Genomic DNA, 18,887 nt, shown 5'->3' with positions numbered 1-18,887 from the left:
TATCCAGAATTATCATAACTAAGGCTGTGAGTCTTTCATGGAGGTCACAGATTCAGTGACTTTCCAGGACCTTGGTGACAGCTGCAGCAGCTGTTGAGGCTGACTCGGCGGGGCCCCAGGCAACTGGTCCCGGGCACTGTCCCGGAGCAGTGGCAGTGGTGGTGGGACCCTGGGCCGCCCCACAGCCCGGAGGAGCAGTGGTGGGGCCACGGGCCATCCCCTGGCCCAGAGGAGCAGCAGTGATGGTGGGGCCACGGGCTGGCCCAGAGGCAGGTGGTGGGGCCCAGGCTGCCCCCAGGAGCAGTGGCGGTGGGGCCTGGGCCACCCCCCAGCCTGGAGCGGTGGCAGCAGGGCCCCAGGCCGCCCCCACCTCCAGAGCAGTAGCAGCGACAGGGCCTTGGGCCACCCCCACATTCCCCAGGAGCAACAGCATCTCCCCTCAGCAGGTAAGATTTAGTTAGGGGTATTTTTAATAAAAGTCATGGACAGGTCACTGGCCTTGACGTTTTGGTTATTGCCTGTCTGTGATTTTTACTAAAAATACCCATGACTAAATCATAGCCTTAATCATAACTAATAACAAAAATTTTGAAAGGGATATCAAACCTCATGCTTCAGGTCTTAAGTCAATTTTTAACTATTGGAGACCAGGGCAGATTACCCTACTTTCCTCTGAAGCATCTGGTACTTGCTAGTGTCAGACACAGGACGCTGGACTAGATGGAACACTGCTCTGATCCTGTTTGTCAATTCCTGTGTTCCTGTATTCCTATTCAAATGGATAGTTTTCAAAATTAAACTAGCTGCTACTTATATTCTGGCTGCTGTTCTCTCTCTTCCCTTTTTGCTAGTTCCATCTATTTATGGGAAGATGTAAGAACTGAATCTTTTGATCCCACTGTCAATTCCATCTTTATAGGGTTGGGAATATGTATCTTTGATCTGCTAAATTGTTTGGATTTATCTTGAATAGATGACCACATGTGGAGAGATGAGATGGAGCTAATCCGTGTATTTCTTGTTTCTGCTTTTCTCTTAATCCCATTGATTTTGAAGATTTGCTTTACATCCAGTCAAGGGCAGATGAAGAAGTTAGCATTAATGGGAACAGAAAAGCAGATTGGGAGTTTTTCATGGAACTCTCCCCATCCTCCACTCCCAGATTTTTGGCCTGGTAGCCTTCTCCTCACAGTTGCATATTTTTATATGGTAACTATTAGAACTGCTAATCTCTTCTCTCACTTGGATAATATTTGGTGGAGGACACAGATCGTATGTTTTTGGCACGAAGGATGTATTCTGAGAAGGGATGATTAAACTGATTCATAGTGGGATGAAGTGCTGAGAGAATTCGATGTCCCAGTAGTCTGTAAACTAACCTTGAGGGTTGTTGAATGGAATTCTGAATGCTATACTAACATGATTAAATGGTCTCCCAATTGTTACTCAGTAAATAATGTGTCTTAAGTTATTTAAACCAATGTAGCAATAGTGGCTCTACACTCAAGACAGCTTGCCAGTTACCTTTACTCTTCCATTTTGCTTAGTACACTAAAAGACATGACTGATTTATTCTCTCTTTAGGGGCGGTTGGCCCTGGCAGGTTGCCCTTCGACTGAAATCATCTCATGGTGATGGAAGACTCTTATGTGGTGCCACACTCATCAGCAGCTGTTGGGTGATCACTGCCGCACACTGTTTTAAGAGGTAGTACTACATGATTAACAGTGGGATACATTTCCAGTACCACTGCATTGCTACCATTTTGAGGCCAGTGGGAATGATACAGAGGCAAAACCCCACTCTTGCCCACCAGTATATTGAAAATTGTTCCCAAAGAGACTGACTTCTGTTTAAAAAAAAGTTCTGTATTTAACTTGTATGTTAAAACTATTCTTACTCCCACATTCTAGCACTACACAAATTGCATTCATCACTCAACGGATTTATGTTCAGAATTTCACCATTTCCAGAGAAAACCTTTATAGAGAAAACTTCAGACTTCCCTAGCATAATCAACTAAGGGGCCTGGCCCCTCAAAACACCACAGTGTACAGGTATCTGTTAACTTGGCAAGTTGAGGTGAGAACAAACAAGCACTTGGATCCTGTGTTGTATTTTGATGTTCTGTTTGGTAAGGCACAGTCAGCTATGAAATTTAAGTGACAGTTTTCCTGTAATTTTTACAGACTACCTGAGCTGACCTCTAAGACCCTCTCTTTGATCAAAACATTCTTCTTATTTTGTGGAATCTAAGGGAAAAGTAAATTTGCATCTTGCCCTTGTCTGGATCTAATTAGTTTTTTTTATTCCTTCAGCCAGGCTGACAACAACTGCCTTACTCTCTGGTTTCTTAGTGTACAAAAATTAAGTATTTTGTAGCCATCTTAAGGATTCCGCCAGCACACTCAGGGAAGCTTTAAAACACCTTCAGCCAAATACAGGGGTGAGTCTACGAGGCTCTAAGCTGCTGTAACTTACACCCTCTTCCAGCTATTCAGCCTACTGTACAGTAAGTTACACCACCTTCAGCTCCCTTCCACCCACTTACCACTTGATATGTAACTAAAGCTCCCTTACAAATCATCTCTGAATTGGTCTGTTCTATTTCACCACCTACATTAAACTGTCATCTAACTTTTCTATATTTATTCTCCCATTTTTGCTTTTTGTATACACTTTTTCTTTTTTACGATCTTCCTGCTCAGTTTCTTTTGTGACAGCCCAATCCAATTTTTTGTAACATCACAGTTCACTGCCACTAAAGTTACTGCAATGTCACAAATACTGATTTAAATAGCAAGGAGGTGGATATAATAAACAGCTGTGGAGAAAGCTTCATTTTGAGACCAACATCTTGCAGCAATGACTGGGAAAGAAATGTAGAATAACTTTATAATAATTATAAGGAAGTTGGCTAAAATTTGCCTAAGTGTGCTGGGAGCAATTTAATTTCAACCTTTGGCCCCTTCTTTTTCCTCACTTCCCACTACAAAAGAGGCGGGAGATTGCTTTCATTACAATGAATGGAAATTGGTACCTTTTTTTAGAGGCAGCTGCTCAACATCTTTTCATTTTCATGTTTCCAGCAGTCATGTGGGACTCTTCTTGGTAACTGTTCAAGCCTTAATGGCCAGACTTCGTTCATTAAATCGCAGACTCTTTCCACTGAGATTCAAGCTGTTTTTGTTGTAGAAAATGAAAGTGCAAAGTCTTGGGTTTCTGTCATTAAAATGACTATAAACTGACCTCTTCATGCCTGTTCATGAGTCCCATGGTAATAACTAAGGATGAAGTTAGCAGAGCATTTTAGAAAGACTTTTGATAGAGCATTTTATTCAAGGCTTGAAAACAAAGCTCTCTCTCTCCTTCTCTCCTGTTATTGAAATCCTGTCTAATAGTAATTTGTGTATTTCACATTTTGGACACATGGGGGCAGATTCTTTACCCCATCAGCACTCCACTAAGGCATAGCAGAGAAAGGGGAAGACAGGAGCAAGCCAATTGTGGCTCCCTGATCCTCAGCCACTGGCCAGGAAGCAGCTCTAGCTTACATCTGTGGAGACCTAGGTGATGTTCTGCCCCCTCCTTTAACTTTCCAGTTTGTACATGTCTTGTCCCTGGAATGCCCAAGGCACACTACCCCATTCCCATTTTGCTGGGGTTGTGGCGGAGACAGAGTGGCAGAGCTGCCACCATGATTTTTCTGACAGCAGAGAGTTCCTGTACCCAGGGCAAATTCTCCAATGACTATCTCTGGCTAAAGATAAAAAAAATTCTAGCCTCATGGTGTCCCCCACAGTCTCTTTACCATTCCTTGCATCACAAGAATAGGCATCCACGAGGTGCATTTTTCATCTTTTCTAATTTGTTGTAAATAGAAAAATTGATAGTTTCCCTATAATATCCTTCTGTCCCCATGTAGCAACTTAATTGGAGCATCTCATCTTGGGTTGAATCTGAGCAAACGCCTCCATCGTGAACTGCTCATTAATATGCAGCTGAGCAAGGAAGCACATAAACCTACACACAGATCTTCAGTGGGGACTGAAACAACTCTATGGCCCAAATTAATCTCTGGTATAATTCCATTGATTTGAACGGTTGCACTAGGGATTGATTTGGCCTTCTGTGTCCGAAATTTCCATTTATACCGTGCTTACTCTCGCTAAAGCCTATCTGGGAAAGCAAGAATGCAGAGCCTCACAGTGAGAATGGTAGATGAAGGCACATGTAGCAGTTAGCAGTAGATTTAGTGTGGAGAATGTATTAGCCTCATATTGAGTGGCCAGGTAAGGAAGAATTTTTAAACTAGTAGTGCTGTTTTAGGACTATCTTTTTGAAGTCTCAAGGACCAGACTGGGGCCAGATGCTTCTTGTGCATGTAAGAGGTGGAATATCCAACTGGTGGGCACAGTTACAGCCTCTGGCCTCTTTGTATCTCAGGTGCTCCCTCATGCACCCCTGTGGCACAAACCACTACAGCAGAAGCAGGGGAGGAGACAGGACCATATACCATCCCCAATGCTCCCCAGTACACATGTTCACAAGTTGGAGGATCTGACCAGCCCTCAAAGGGAATACATCAAATCCCTTTTAAGAATTACAGCAATGGGTTCACTCCCCATGTGCCAGGATGTTCCAACACACAGCAGTGCTTAACTAGCCTAAAGGAATCCAATGCTGTTCGTGAAAATAAATTAACAAAGTTGTAGGCTTGCTTTACTCCACACTTTTCTCCAGTAGTGTTTCCACTTCCATCTTTAATTTTTCTCTAATTCCAAACAGATGCAACTTGATTTTGATTCAGAATTACATCACTGTTTGATATTATTTTTCTTGATATCCTGCCCATTCTATTACAAAGTTTTGCCACAAGCTGTCATAGCAGCTGAGAACTCAGGACAATTTGCAGTTCTGGAAGTAACACATTGCTAGATCCAGGTAATTAAAAAGATGAGTCATTCAGTAAAAATGAAATGATAATGACCACGATGTCACTTTAGGAGTACATTAGGTTACTTGAACACTGTACTTCCTTCATACTAGACCTAAGCCCTTCTCTAGCACATTCTAGCTGAGGATCTCCAAGTGCTTTTTAAACATTAATGAAGTAAATTTCCCCATATCCCTGGGAAGTTAATATTAATCTCATTTTACAAATGGGGATACTGAGGCACTGAGCAGCTCAATGCCTGGTGTCACACTGAAAGTTAATGACAAAGTTGAGAATAGAACCCAGGTCTTCCAGTCCCAGTCCCTTCCACTAGACAACTCTGCCTCTTTTTTGTATTGGCCCATGTGCAATGTTTAAATTTGACAAAATGTGTAATTACGTTCAGAGTTATTGGAAAGAACAAAAGATCATTGTCTACAGATCAAAGTCAATTCTGAGCAGTCTATACAGGACTTGTGTGAATGCCTGTACACTGGAGTAGGGTAAATCAGTATTCAGACAGCTCATTCAGCCCCAGTCTAGAAGCACTGTAGCTAATTCACACTTCTGTGCATTTGTATGAGAAGATGCCTTTCTCACCGTGTTACATTTTATTGGAAATTACAGTTTGTTATTCAATCAGCCTTCTTGAATCTCCTGTTTTTCACCATATTGCTAAAAATTAACAACATCCATAACACAAGCAGCAAGCAGTGCTCTAACTAAGGAGAATGCAGTTCCTCTTGTTATGTGAGGAAGATGAGCTTCAATAGGCAGGGAAAAGAGGACAAAGAGATAAGCAAGTTTCTCTAGCTAAATGTGTACCAGCTGAGCCCCAACTGGCAGTATAGAGTCCAATATCAGAGATCATAAACCACTTTCCTTCTTGCTGTAGTGCTGGTTTAGCAATTAGAAGAAACATTTTTTAAAATAATGAGGTTCTTATTGTTAAACCTATACTGAAAGAAGAAAGAAAGCAGTTTGATGTCTGACTTGACAAAGCCCTGGCTGGGATGATTTAATTAGGGTTTCGTTCTGCTTTGAACAGGGGGTTGGACTAGATGACCTCCTCAGGTCCCTTCCAACCCTGATATTTTATGATTCTATGACATTAAGTCATATCGCTGGTGTCAGATATTTAACACTATTCTGACCTCCAGCAGATTTCAAAATGGTGAATGCAGTGACAAACATTAGGGCACATACTCAAATTTGTGCACTATAATGTTGTGGGAAAATCCATATCTACAAAATGCAACTGTAACCTTTTAATTTAAAAAAAATATTCTGATTCTACAACATAAGAGGTGCCTCTCTCCATTTGAATTTAGAAGGTTAAATTTCCATTAGGTCACTGAAAATACACCTGAAAAGTATATGGTTGCATTCATTTGTATGCACAAAACCCTTATTTGAATGTACAAAATGGGTGCATGGGTGGACAAACACCTGTTTCTGTGTAATAAATGATTATTTTCCCAAACAATTACCAGTATTACATGGGCAACTATTCAAGGGTTTCATTCAAGCAGACAAAAGTATACCTATAATTTGTATGCCTCTGACTGATACACCAGGCAAATTGCAGATATTTACTTTTAATGCTCTTGACTCTGCATCTTTCTATCCTAATACAGTAGGGACATTCAGACATATATTAATAAAATCACTAATACAATGTTTTCTAACTTTTATCAAGGATTATCTGTAGCAGTATGTTTCCGTGTATAGGCTTCCATTGGGAATAGAGAGCTATTAATGGCAATGAGATCAGCATTTAAAAATACAGGCCCTGAAGCAAAAATCATTGGACTATCTAGCGTTGTGTAAGTGGCAAAGGAAAGAGCATCTTTTGCTAAACTGAATAGGCTCACATATTGCGTTATTTGGTTTCCCGAGTGAGATTCAACCAAATGTTTATATATAGTCACAGAGTTATGAAATTTGAGCAGAGAAAACAAGTGAGATGTCAATAAAAAACAATGTATATTCCATTTTTGTAGGTTGTGGTTGCATTTAAGTGAACATATAATCTCTTATATTAGACCACACTTAAAGAGCCACTTACTGTTACAAAGGAGAAATTCTGTATCAGTTTCCTTTGTAGATTCTTAGTTTCTTCAGTGAAAATTAAAAAAGTTGGCTAGTATGTTGGTAACATCGCCAAACTCTTATCCTGTGAGTATGTAAACTCACTCACTGGGAGATGTGACACTGGAGGAAAAGTATTTGGCTGCCAACTTAATCCATTCCAGTGTCAGGATACCCTTTACATTCCAAGCATTACATTTGTTCTGTAAATAATCTCTGTAAGAGTGAAGGGAGACTCTGCTCCAACTGTGCAGCCTTAACCATTCAGCTACCTTGATCTTGTCCAGCTTGGTGAGCTACACAGGGATAACTGTGGAGTTATTTCTTTGGCAGGGTGTAAAAATGTTTCTGAAGAGGTATGTTTATTCTTCTGTTATGATAATTTCACAGATGAGAAGTAAGAAAGATGAAATGGAGTTTGACTTTGATAGTGTTCCAGTTGCAATGTACATCACTGTGGTGTGTGTTCCATCAACTTCAAGTGGGAATAAAATCAAAGCCTTGTAAACAGAGTGTGAAAAGCCTCCCAAGCAGTCTCATTACTAGGGGTGTCATATACTAGCACTCAGCCTCAGGCATTTTCATCAAAAATGAACATGGCTCTGATTGACTTAAAGAGCCCTTGATTTGGTAATGTCACAACTCATAGCCTTTTACTGAGTTTACCCTGCAACTGATACAGAAATCCTTAAGTCACTTTCCAGAACGTACCAACATTACTTCTGCAGCTTACTATCCTATGCTCCTTATAGTGATCAGGCAGCAAAGACTGCTCATGTGCTTAATGAATTACTTCTGCACCTCCATGCAGAGATGGGCATACCATGATTAAACAAGGAAACCGATTCATTACGTTGCTAAAATTTTCCATATTTTCAGGCTTGCTAGTATTTTTCACTAATAAAGCACATGTCTATACATGAATATGTAGGAGCACTTTGAGCTCTATAGTTTTCAAGAAATATTGCTGAAAAATGGGCATACAACCCATGCTTAGTCCATCTTTGGAGCTCATTTAACATACTTGTATGTAAACTACAGTTTCTAACAAGTTCCCAGGCAGCATTAGCAAACAAAACCCATAACGACTCTCAGGTTCTAGAGCCACAGCCAAGATGTACCAAAAGATGTACCAGAAAGATGTTTAAGTTTCTCATATAAGTCAAGAATTGTGAAATATCAGAAAACAGACAGAATATGAAGCTATGTAAGGCAGGGACTCTGCTATTTAACACAATTAACCTATTGTAGCAGTATATATGTAAAAATTCAAACTATACTGTGATCTCAAAGTGCTTTCTGAAAGAGAGTATAACAGATGGGGAAAATAAGGCACAGAAATAGACTTGCCCAGGCTCACACAGGAGGGCCAACAGTGAGAACTCAGGTCTCCTGATTCTCAACCTAGTACCTTATCGCATTGGTAATGGTTGTAGTAAAAAGGAAACATAGGAAAAGACATCTGAGACCAGTGTAGAACTACACATCAATGATGCAATAAAATTAGAATATAGAGGTTTTTAAAAGACCAAATTAGGCCTACTGCTTTAAAACACAACAATTATCACTCTAACTGCTTTTACTTAGTGTGTAATGCATTGAAGTAAAGACCATAATAACCCAGACATCCAAGAACACTGGCTAAATCAGTACACCTGAGACTGACCATTAACTTACATGCTGGATGTAGTGACTCAATGCAGTCAATAGATTTGCCCTGTTTAAAATAAGGTATGTGCTGATCCAGAAATGGAAGAGTGGGATTCTTCGTGGGATTCTCAGAGCAGGAAATGGTTAGCATTACTGACAGGCTGCAGATGTCAGGGATTTTGACAGCTCTGCTTTGATGCAGAATTTTGGACTTTACTGCTGATGTCATAGTTCAGATGATGTATCATGCTCCAGAAACCAGTTGTGGTCTAATGGACTTTGTTATTGTGGAAAATCTCCTTCAAAGCAATACCAGAGTAAATACCATATCTTAGGGCCCAATCCTGTTCCCACTGAAGTCAGTGGGAATTTTGTCATTTATTTGATCAGGCACAGAACAGAACCTTAACGTCAAATAGACACTTTTATTACTGGAGAAACCATGAGGTGTTTAACAGTGAAGATTTAGAAACTTATTAAAATTTTCATTCGCTGGTGAGAGGTGCCTTAGAAATAAGATCAGCAAACACTCAAATATGCTGACGGGGACCAAAAGCTTCTGAATATACTGAAATAAGACATCAATAAAGGGAGCACTATTTTTTCATCCCTTTATTTGAAGGGACACATTCCTGTTGTTCCTGATGATCTTTGGCATTAGCATTAATGCTCAGAATTCTCCAAGGACACTCCCTAATGAAAATGGATCCACTGCTAAGATATCAACAGATTGATGTTTTGTTGTCTAAACAGTAAATTGGGTATTGCTAAAAAGATACCTGCAAATGTGGAGTTTTGTTTTGTTAAAGACCTTTCAAATAAACCTAATAAATCCAAGCTGAAAAAAAAAAGAGGAAATTTCTTCATTAGTTTATTTTTCAGGGATGAGATTATTAAAACTTCATCAATAGTATGTTCTGATCATACAGACTCACAGGTTAGTTTTTCTGAGAGTATTTTAAGAAAGATCCACGTAAATACAAGATCAGTTTTTACAACTCTGTAATCTTCAGCTATTATGGGCCAGCTGCAATTTTTTGGATTGTAATTTCCAGCCACAAAGGAAGTACAGTGTAGTGGATAAGAGTATTACGACGAAAGAACAATATTAGTATTGTTAAGGAGGCTTTCTGTTAAAGACTTTCTCCAGTACCATAAAGCAACCTTCACATAAAATGTAGAAAATACATCAAATGATGATGTTGCAATTTTAAATAATTCTTCCTGCTTAGTTAGAGCAAAACGTAATAAATATATTGGGCCATATCCTGCTGGACTTTCTAAGTTTTTACCCAGGTTAAACTCCCACTGAATTCCACAAGCAATGCAAGTTTTTCTTGAGTAAGAACTGAATGAGGCCTGTAGAATTTGACCCTATAACATGTCATTTTATAGGGGAAGGCCAGGAAAGCAGCCTGAATTTAGAATTAGAGCTGGTCAGGAAATTTTTGATTATTTCATCAGAAAATGCTGATCCGTTGCAACTTTTCCTGGGAATGTATCAGTTTTGACTAATTTATCAGGTCCAGGATGGAATTTCTGCTCAAAACCAGAGAAAGAGATCCCAGAATAGCTGACGACCTGGTAATTAGGGCTACACATCTGGGATGTGGAAGTCCTAAATTCAAGTCCCTGCTCTGCCTGACTTGACCCTAGGTTTCTCACATTCTAGCTGAGTCCCTTAACCACCAGCTATCTTGGGTAGATGTTTCTATCAATCAAAACATTTTGAAAAGTCTGATATATCCCACTGAAGAACAGGAAAACATTTGAAATCTCAAAATTTTTTGCAGAACAAGAAAACCTTTTCCTGCCCAGCTCTAATGATAACAGATACTCAGTTCTATGACTATATGCTGCTCAGGACCAGCCTGAGGGACTCAGCCTTTTCCTGCCTACTCTTGAGCAAAGCTAAGTACAACCAGGAAACAGTGAGACCCTGGAGGGCATGAAAATTTCCAAGTGGAATAGAGGGTATGTGGAGAGAGTTTTGAGAAATCTCTGCCTGATATTTTTACACATTTATGTTGAACTATTACATGTCCTAGTTATCTATTTACTATAAAAGGGACTTCTCAGGAAAATAGTCAAAAGGCCGTGTGATTTTAGATTAGGGTTAAAAAAATAATAAAAAAACCCAACACTTCCCCAGCCTAACTAGTTTTCTTTTTCTGGAAATAGCCCTGTGAGCCCTGTAAATCCTAACCCTCAACAGTACTAAACAGATATCAACAATTATGATCAGGTGTGGGATATCCCACACAAGCAGCTGCCTGTGCTTGAACAGCCTTCAGGTATCTGGGGACATGGGTCCTTTCTGCCTTCTATAATTTTTCCTCTGCTCTTTCATTAGTATAACTTTAGTTAAGATGCGTAGAGGCCTTCATGCTCAGGTGTCCCCCAAAAAAGTGTTTAGTATTAATCAACATTTTCTTCATTCAAGACTGAATTTTACAGTTGTTTTCCTTTCATGAGTTTATTTGGGAGTATTGCAGTACTGTTTAGTCTTTACTGGTGGTTTTATATTGGATGTTTGTATTACTCATAATTATTTTAGGTTTTATTGGTCCCTGCTTGTTCTTTTAAAATAATTATCTACTCTAAAAATGAATACAGGAAACTTTCATTATCTGTATGGCTCAAAGCAAGGAGAATGCACCCTTTGGAATTTCAAGACACTTCTGAATTTCACATAACCATTGTTGAGATAATTGGGTTTACCACTAATAAAACTATTTTAGCATTGTCATCTATATGATTAGTAAAGAGACACTTTGGTCAGTTGGTTGTCTATTTAGGTTGCGAATTTGTGTGATGTGAGCCCTGGTCTCATCCTCAGGTATGGCAACAATACTCGGAACTATGCCGTGCGAGTTGGGGATTATCACACGCTGGTTCCTGAGGAGTATGAGGAGGAAATTGGAGTCCAACAGATCGTGCTGCACAAAGAATACAGGCCTGACAGCAACGACTATGACATTGCGCTAGTGAGGTTGCGGGGACCAGAAGAACAGTGTGCCAGATTCAGCACCCATGTCTTACCTGCATGTTTGCCACTGAGGCGAGAGCGGCCACAGAAAACTGCCCCCAGCTGTTACATCACTGGGTGGGGTGACACAGGTGAGAGTGATTTATATATTAATATACCCAAATTTTCCTCTGCCTCACCCACAACAAAGATTGACTATTTCTTAACCAGTTGTTCAATTTGCTATTTCTAATATGCAAGGTGGAATGACTGTACCAGGTTCCCTCATTTTAAAATAGGAGAAAAGCTTTTGTTTGCTTGTTCTCTCCCTCAGCCCCTCCATCATTATAGAGGAATAAAAGCACTAGTTTCTTTTAATTTAGTTTGTGCTTAAAAAAATAAAGAAGAGCGGAGCTGTCACTAACCTTGTCTCTTCACTCTCCCAGACTGTACAATGAATGACATTAAATGGTACTGTTAAATCATCCACTCACTCCTACAGCCTCCTATCAAATGGGAGCCCACATATTCACACCCCTTTAAAAACACAATACCAGCTCTGCCATATTTAGTCTTATTAAAGAGGACCAGAAATGCTTTTACTGATTTATTTAAATGACACCAGGATGTCAAATGAAAAATGGCCACAGCACGTATGTAATGGAGAATCAAGCGCACTTTCTTTCTCCTCTATTGCTGCCACTGCCATTTTCCAAATCCCAAATTTCAGCAGCTAGATTTGAGTGAAAAAGATCCTACTGAAGATGCAGGGGAGGCAAAGCACATTTACAATCAAACTTGGATAACTAGCAGGTCCTGTTACTTTATTGAGTGCGGATAGGAGTTTCTTCTCCAGAAGGCTCTGTTCCTTTGTAAATTAATAACCATGTTTTACTTTTATGTTTTTATTGGGTTCATGACAGTGCAAAAAGAAGCCAACTTTTTAATCCTTTAATCTTCTGACTCATTAAAATTGGCAAGAAAATGTGGTTAAATATCAGTTCTCTCTTTTTACATTAATTAATCTGTGTGCATGTATGCACACATATCTATGAGAGCATACTGAAAATACGGAGAACTAAAAACTGGGAAGAAAGGTTTTCAGTACTGTATATGTTTTACAAAAAAACCACACCTCTTAGTGTTTTATGTAATTCACTGTATAAGAGCTCTGAAATAGTACCACTAAGTTTAGAACTTCTATTTAAATGGAAATACTAGCTACATCAAAACTTACTTTAAATGCAATAAATTACATCATTGCAACATTTACTGAGATTTTAAATGTTCTCTGCAATCAAGTTTGTTGTGCAAGGGTAATTAAGGATTTTTTTAAAAACAAAAAATGCTGCTGTTGTCACTTTTTTCAACTGAGAGAGAATCATGAGGCATGAGATGAGTTTTTATGATGTGTTACAGAAAAAATATTCAAATAACTTAAAATATGGAATCTTACTTGGAACCTCTACTTCTAAAGTGAAATAACCATTTGGGCTATTCCAAAAATTCAAACACATATATATTTACATAAAAAAAATCTTTTGCAATTATTGAATTTGAAGATTTGCCGCTACTTACTGCACCAAACATTCAAAAATGTTCAGCCTACACAACAATTTAGTTCCTTCTGAATGAACTTTATTAGAGACCAGTATTTTATTTTGACAAAAGGAGACTGAAAATATGTTGAAACAACACTGAGATTTGAGACAGAACTTTTGTTTAATTAAGTGTGATGTTTATGAAAGGTGCTAGACTGACAACTCTGAAGTCTGTTTATGCAGTGGCAGGGCTAACTTCTCTACCTTGTCTCTCAATTGTAACCTTGAGGAATCATTTCTTGGGAGAACAGGGTAGAATGGTCTCATTGACTTTAGTTTCTCAAGGAGACTTATCGCATAGTGATGGTAATTTTTTGTAAGAGCAGATTTATAGTTGGCTAACTGTTTACTAGGAACCAGACTGAAAGCATGAACTCCATTTGATATATTAACACCAAGTAGCTTGCTAGATGATAAAGACTTCTGATCATTACCAAATAAGGTGGCTTTGAACAGTGACCTAGAGATGAAAATCCCTTCTGCCAATAGCCGCATAGCCATTCAAACCATCTAAGAATAGCTTTCCCACTACATTTAAGTATTACATCATATATTTTTGTAGAATCAATTACCTAAAATGTAACCAAAAAATCCTGTCTTGTGAAGTATCTGTGATACAAGTGCTGCTAAACCAAATGTCTTTCTTATAATTTGCAGTCTTTTGAGGGAGTTGAGGTCTGATCCTTTTCACCTTTTTTAATTAATGCTGTAACACTGTATAGCAATATTTAAGTCACATTAATAAATGCAGTTAAATCATACCTGATTTGGTGATCATAAGTTTCTCAATACCAGTTATTTGGCCTTTCTTTACAGGAAGGGCCTATTCAAGAACATTGCAACAAGCTGCCATCCCCCTACTTCCTAAGAGACTCTGTGAAGAGCGTTATAAGCGAAGGTTCACAGGGAGGATGCTCTGTGCTGGAAACCTCCAAGAACAGAAACATGTGGACAGTTGTCAGGGAGACAGTGGTGGACCACTCATGTGTGAACGTCCAGGGGAAAGCTGGGTTGTGTATGGGGTTACTTCCTGGGGTTATGGCTGTGCAATCAAAGACTCTCCAGGTGTCTATACCAAAGTCTCATCCTTTGTACCCTGGATAAAAAGTGTGACCAAATTGTGATCATCCCGACTCAGAAACAGTAAGCATTAATAAAAGGAAGTTTCTGAGTCAGACGGGGCAGCTTGAACAGCACAGCCAATGCACAGCTGGGGCCCACACTGGGTGGGAAATGGACACATTCTTCTGTTTTGCATGTTTTTATTTTTGTTGAATCAAGGATGCATATTCACACTACTTGTACAGTTACAGATTAATGTGAAATTTCCTTCATGTTGAGCAAAAGTTTATATTTATATGGAAAAATGCAATATACATAAAGTTGGAGGGGAAAAGGGGCCAACATTTTACTCCAATATTGGATTGGGACAATTTGAGAGTTCAGTAGACTAGTTACTCCCCACGAGAAGACTGCACTGGCATTTATGCTTCAGGTTCCTCCCAGAATTACTTATAATCCTCACTTCCAGAGTAACCTATTTAGGTCAATGGTTGCCCCACTTAGAACTCCTCTAATTTAAAAAAAAGGCATTGTCCTTCTATTCTGTCTCATCTGTGTTTCAGGTATCAGCACAGCACAGGCTTTGCATGCACAGGTCACATTTGTCACTGGATCATTCTTAGTAACTCAGTAGGTCTACACCCTTCACTAGAGCAGTTTGATTGCAAGACCTGCCATTAATTATAACCCAATTCTTCAGAACAAATGTCCACACAGGTTAGTGTCCCCCACTCCCTGAATAATGCACAATGTCCAAGTACAACTGGTCAGTGCAGCAGGGTAGAGTAAAATTCCTGCAAATAAAGTGCCCTGTACACCTTCGTGTGCCAGATTAAAAAATAAAAGGGGGTGGGGGAGGTAGGGGCATATTTGAATTTCTGAAACACAGAGTATCTTCATTCAAGGAAATGCCAAAAAACAGGGCACATGCTATTTTTGGTGGGAATTACATTGTCCTATCCGCTACTAACTTTTGGATGCACCAAAAGCACTGCCCCAAAGGATACAGAATAAGCCAAAAATTTTCCTTGAATAAAAATGAAGGTTACTAACCTATAATAGGAGTTCTTTGAGATGGGTCTGCATATTCACACTTATAGGTACTCACTGCCTTGTGGTGCCTTACAGCAAACACCTCTTCCAACAGTGTCAGCTAGAGCAGTAGCACCTTAGAGACTAACCAATTTATTTGAGCATGAGCTTTCGTGAGCTACAGCTCACTTCATCAGATGCATACTGTGGAAACTGCAGAAGACATTATATACACAGAGATCATGAAACAATACCTCCTCCCACCCCACTCTCCTGCTGGTAATAGCTTATCTAAAGTGATCATTCTCCTTACAATGTGTATGATAATCAAGGTGGGCCATTTCCAGCAGAAATCCAGGTTTTCTCCCCCCCCCCCCAAACACACACACACAAACTCACTCTCCAGCTGGCAATAGCTCATCCAAACTGACCACTCTCCTTACAATATGTATGATAATCAAGGTGGGCCATTTCCAGCATAAATCCAAGTTTAACCAGAACATCAATGGGGGGTGGGGGTAGGAAAAAACAAGGGGAAATAGGCTACCTTGCATAGTGACTTAGCCACTCCCAGTCTCTATTTAAGCCTAAATTAATAGTATCCAATTTGCAAATGAATTCCAATTCAGCAGTTTCTCGCTGGAGTCTGGATTTGAAGTTTTTTTGTTTTAAGATAGCGACCTTCATGTCTGTAATTGCGTGACCAGAGAGATTGAAGTGTTCTCCGACTGGTTTATGAATGTTATAATTCTTGACATCTGATTTGTGTCCATTTATTCTTTTACGTAGAGACTGTCCAGTTTGACCAATGTACATGGCAGAGGGGCATTGCTGGCACATGATGGCATATATCACATTGGTGGATGTGTAGGTGAACGAGCCTCTGATAGTGTGGCTGATGTTATTAGGCCCTGTGATGGTGTCCCCTGAATAGATATGTGGGCACAGTTGGCAACAGGGTTTGTTGCAAGGATAGGTTCCTGGGTTAGTGGTTCTGTTGTGTGGTATGTGGTTGTTGGTGTGTATTTGCTTCAGTTTGGGGGCAAGGACTGGCCTGTAGGCAAGGACTGGCCTGTCTCCCAAGATTTGTGAGAGTGTTGGGTCATCCTTCAGGATAGGTTGTAGATCCTTAATAATGCATTGGAGGGGTTTTAGTTGGGGGCTGAAGGTGACGGCTAGTGGCGTTCTGTTATTTTCTTTGTTAGGCCTGTCCTGTAGTAGGTGATTTCTGGGAACTCTTCCGGCTCTATCAATCTGTTTCTTCACTTCCGCAGGTGGGTACTGTAGTTGTAAGAATGCTTGATAGAGATCTTGTAGGTGTTTGTCTCTGTCTGAGGGGTTGGAGCAAATGCGGTTTTATCGCAGAGCTTGTTACTCTGGCTGTTACTCTGAAGCTAGAGCAGTGTTTCCCAACCTGTGTGGCAGAACACACTGATGTGCCATCATGCTCAAACAGGTGTGCTGCAGAATTTTTTGAAAAAGTACATGTGAGGACATGGGGGAAAGCCACCTTCTAGTTGGCTGTCTCCCTCACTACCCTGCCTCCTCCAGGGACAGAGCAACCAATCAGAGCTCAATCTCCTGCTCCTGTGTGAGCAAGGGGTTCGCTTCTCTGTCCCTCCCCTTCCCTGCTGTAGCCACCAGGTGGGGGGAAGAGCCCGTAGAGCTCGAGGTGTGTCGTGGCAAAGAAAATATTGGGAACCACTGAGCCAGAGTGTTCCTGTATCCCCCACCCCTCCCCTCAGCATCACAACACACTGAGAGCGAGGCTATAAGGGGTGGAGTGTCCTCACCACCTCAGTTCCTTCCACTGCAAAGCAAGAGACACGGAATAAAAAGGACTCTGTCAGAGAAGGGAAAGTAGGAAGCATGAATACACAAACCCATCTTGAACTCCAGATACACTTAAGTAACCTTCATTTCTTCTTTGAGTGGTTCTGCATATTCCCACTTACGGGATAGACTGATAAGCAGTGCTGAAACTAACCTGGAGGCAGAAACAAATTGCTAGTTGAATAGATTGAGGCACCCCCTTGCCAAATCTGGCATCCAGGCTAGAAGCCAAGTCCAGACCACAATGCCAGGTGAAAGTATACACCTAAGTCCAGGTTGCAGCTTTGCAAATTTCAGCATCTGCCACCTGCCTAAGGCAAAGGAAGTAGCCAGAGCTGTAATGAAATGCTGTTGGATTGCAGCAGGTACAGGGACTTTTGCCAATGTGTAGAACTCAGCAGTACATTGTTTAATCCACTGAGAACTACCTTGTCCTTATGAAAAGAAGTTAAAAATGTGAGTCAGCCACAAAAGCATTCAATTCACTTACTCTCCTGGCTGATGCAATGGCAATAATGAAAACCGCACAGGCAAACATGGCTGCTCAAGAGCAGACAGATTCAAAGTCCATTCATGCACACCCATTGTAGGTCCAGTCTGGCAGCTACATAATACCAATATCTGCAACATATTTTCTTGCAGATAGTTCATCCAATTCCTAATCAGCTTGTTCATATTACATTTATGACATGAGAAAAAAAATTAGAGCCCAAAGCCAAATGACTACAGGTTAGTCCTTTCAAATTCTAAGATTTTTCTTTTCACAATGCATGACTAAAAAATAATATAATAGCCAGTTTTCTTAGACCTCTACCCCCCCAAAAAATTCATTCACACCTGTGTTTCCTCAGCTGATTCTCTAATAAATACTACCCTCAAGACTAAAGAAACCTATGATTAAACACTATAAAAAGTATTTCACAGTGAAAAAAGCAACCCTTATTGTTGTGGCAATACAAGTATTAATGATGCAAAATTATAAATTAGTCCATAAGGAATAGTCACTACATTATTACATTGGCGTACTAACCTTTCTTTGTTAATGGTCTCAAAATTATTCAAGATAAACAAACACGAAACTTGTGCTATTTCCAGGATGCATGGGATGCCCATTAGGGCATTCTAAGTTGTTATACACAAATATTTTCTTTGCTCATGACATCTTTGACAAACTATCACTTTTTAAAAGATGTAATGAAACCTCTGTAGGCCAAGGAACATTCAAGTGTGAAATGTGGCCATTCAGTGTCATCAAATTGCCAATGTGTGATTGTACAATATTGTGACAAGTAACTACTATTTAATAGTATGTGGTCCCTTCCCAACTCTGGAAATTCCAATTGTGACAATGTGTTGTGGCCTTTTGTGCACAAAATGCAATGCTTGTACTAATAGTTGATAGATGTGTAACTGTTACACTCATGTCTGTATGTGTCCATGTACACGTTCAGTTCTGTTACTATTATCCAATTTCACACCTTAGTTAGCATGCAAAAGAGTTGTGGCAATATTGTAGACTCCCTACATTGATTTAATTCTTATTCAGACGTGGCCCTCAATTTAATGGCAATGAATGTGTTTTAAAGGGCCATTCCCAATTTAAACATCTTGTTGGAATTGGTGCTATATTAGTATAATCAGGTGCGTTTATACAGTATTTGTACAACTTTCTGTAATTTTGCACTATTTGGAGAATATAAAACACTATGTTAGA

General features: G+C 39.8%; 1 protein-coding gene across 1 annotated transcript in view; it reads left to right on the top strand.

Annotated features, from left to right (window-relative positions):
• The window catches only part of PRSS12 (serine protease 12), a 65,593-nt gene extending 46,706 nt beyond the window's left edge, over window positions 1-18,887 (top strand). The window contains exons 11-13 of the mRNA XM_084626361.1: window positions 1,585-1,707; window positions 11,517-11,797; window positions 14,063-18,887. Coding sequence (XP_084482487.1) covers window positions 1,585-1,707; window positions 11,517-11,797; window positions 14,063-14,370 — 712 coding nt within the window. The 3' untranslated portion in view covers window positions 14,371-18,887. The remainder of the gene's footprint in view (window positions 1-1,584; window positions 1,708-11,516; window positions 11,798-14,062) is intronic.

This window comes from Lepidochelys olivacea (genome assembly GCF_965140295.1).
Source record: "Lepidochelys olivacea isolate rLepOli2 genome assembly, chromosome: 4".
Taxonomy (NCBI): Eukaryota; Metazoa; Chordata; order Testudines; family Cheloniidae; genus Lepidochelys; species Lepidochelys olivacea.
This window is presented reverse-complemented; position numbering and strand designations above follow the sequence as displayed.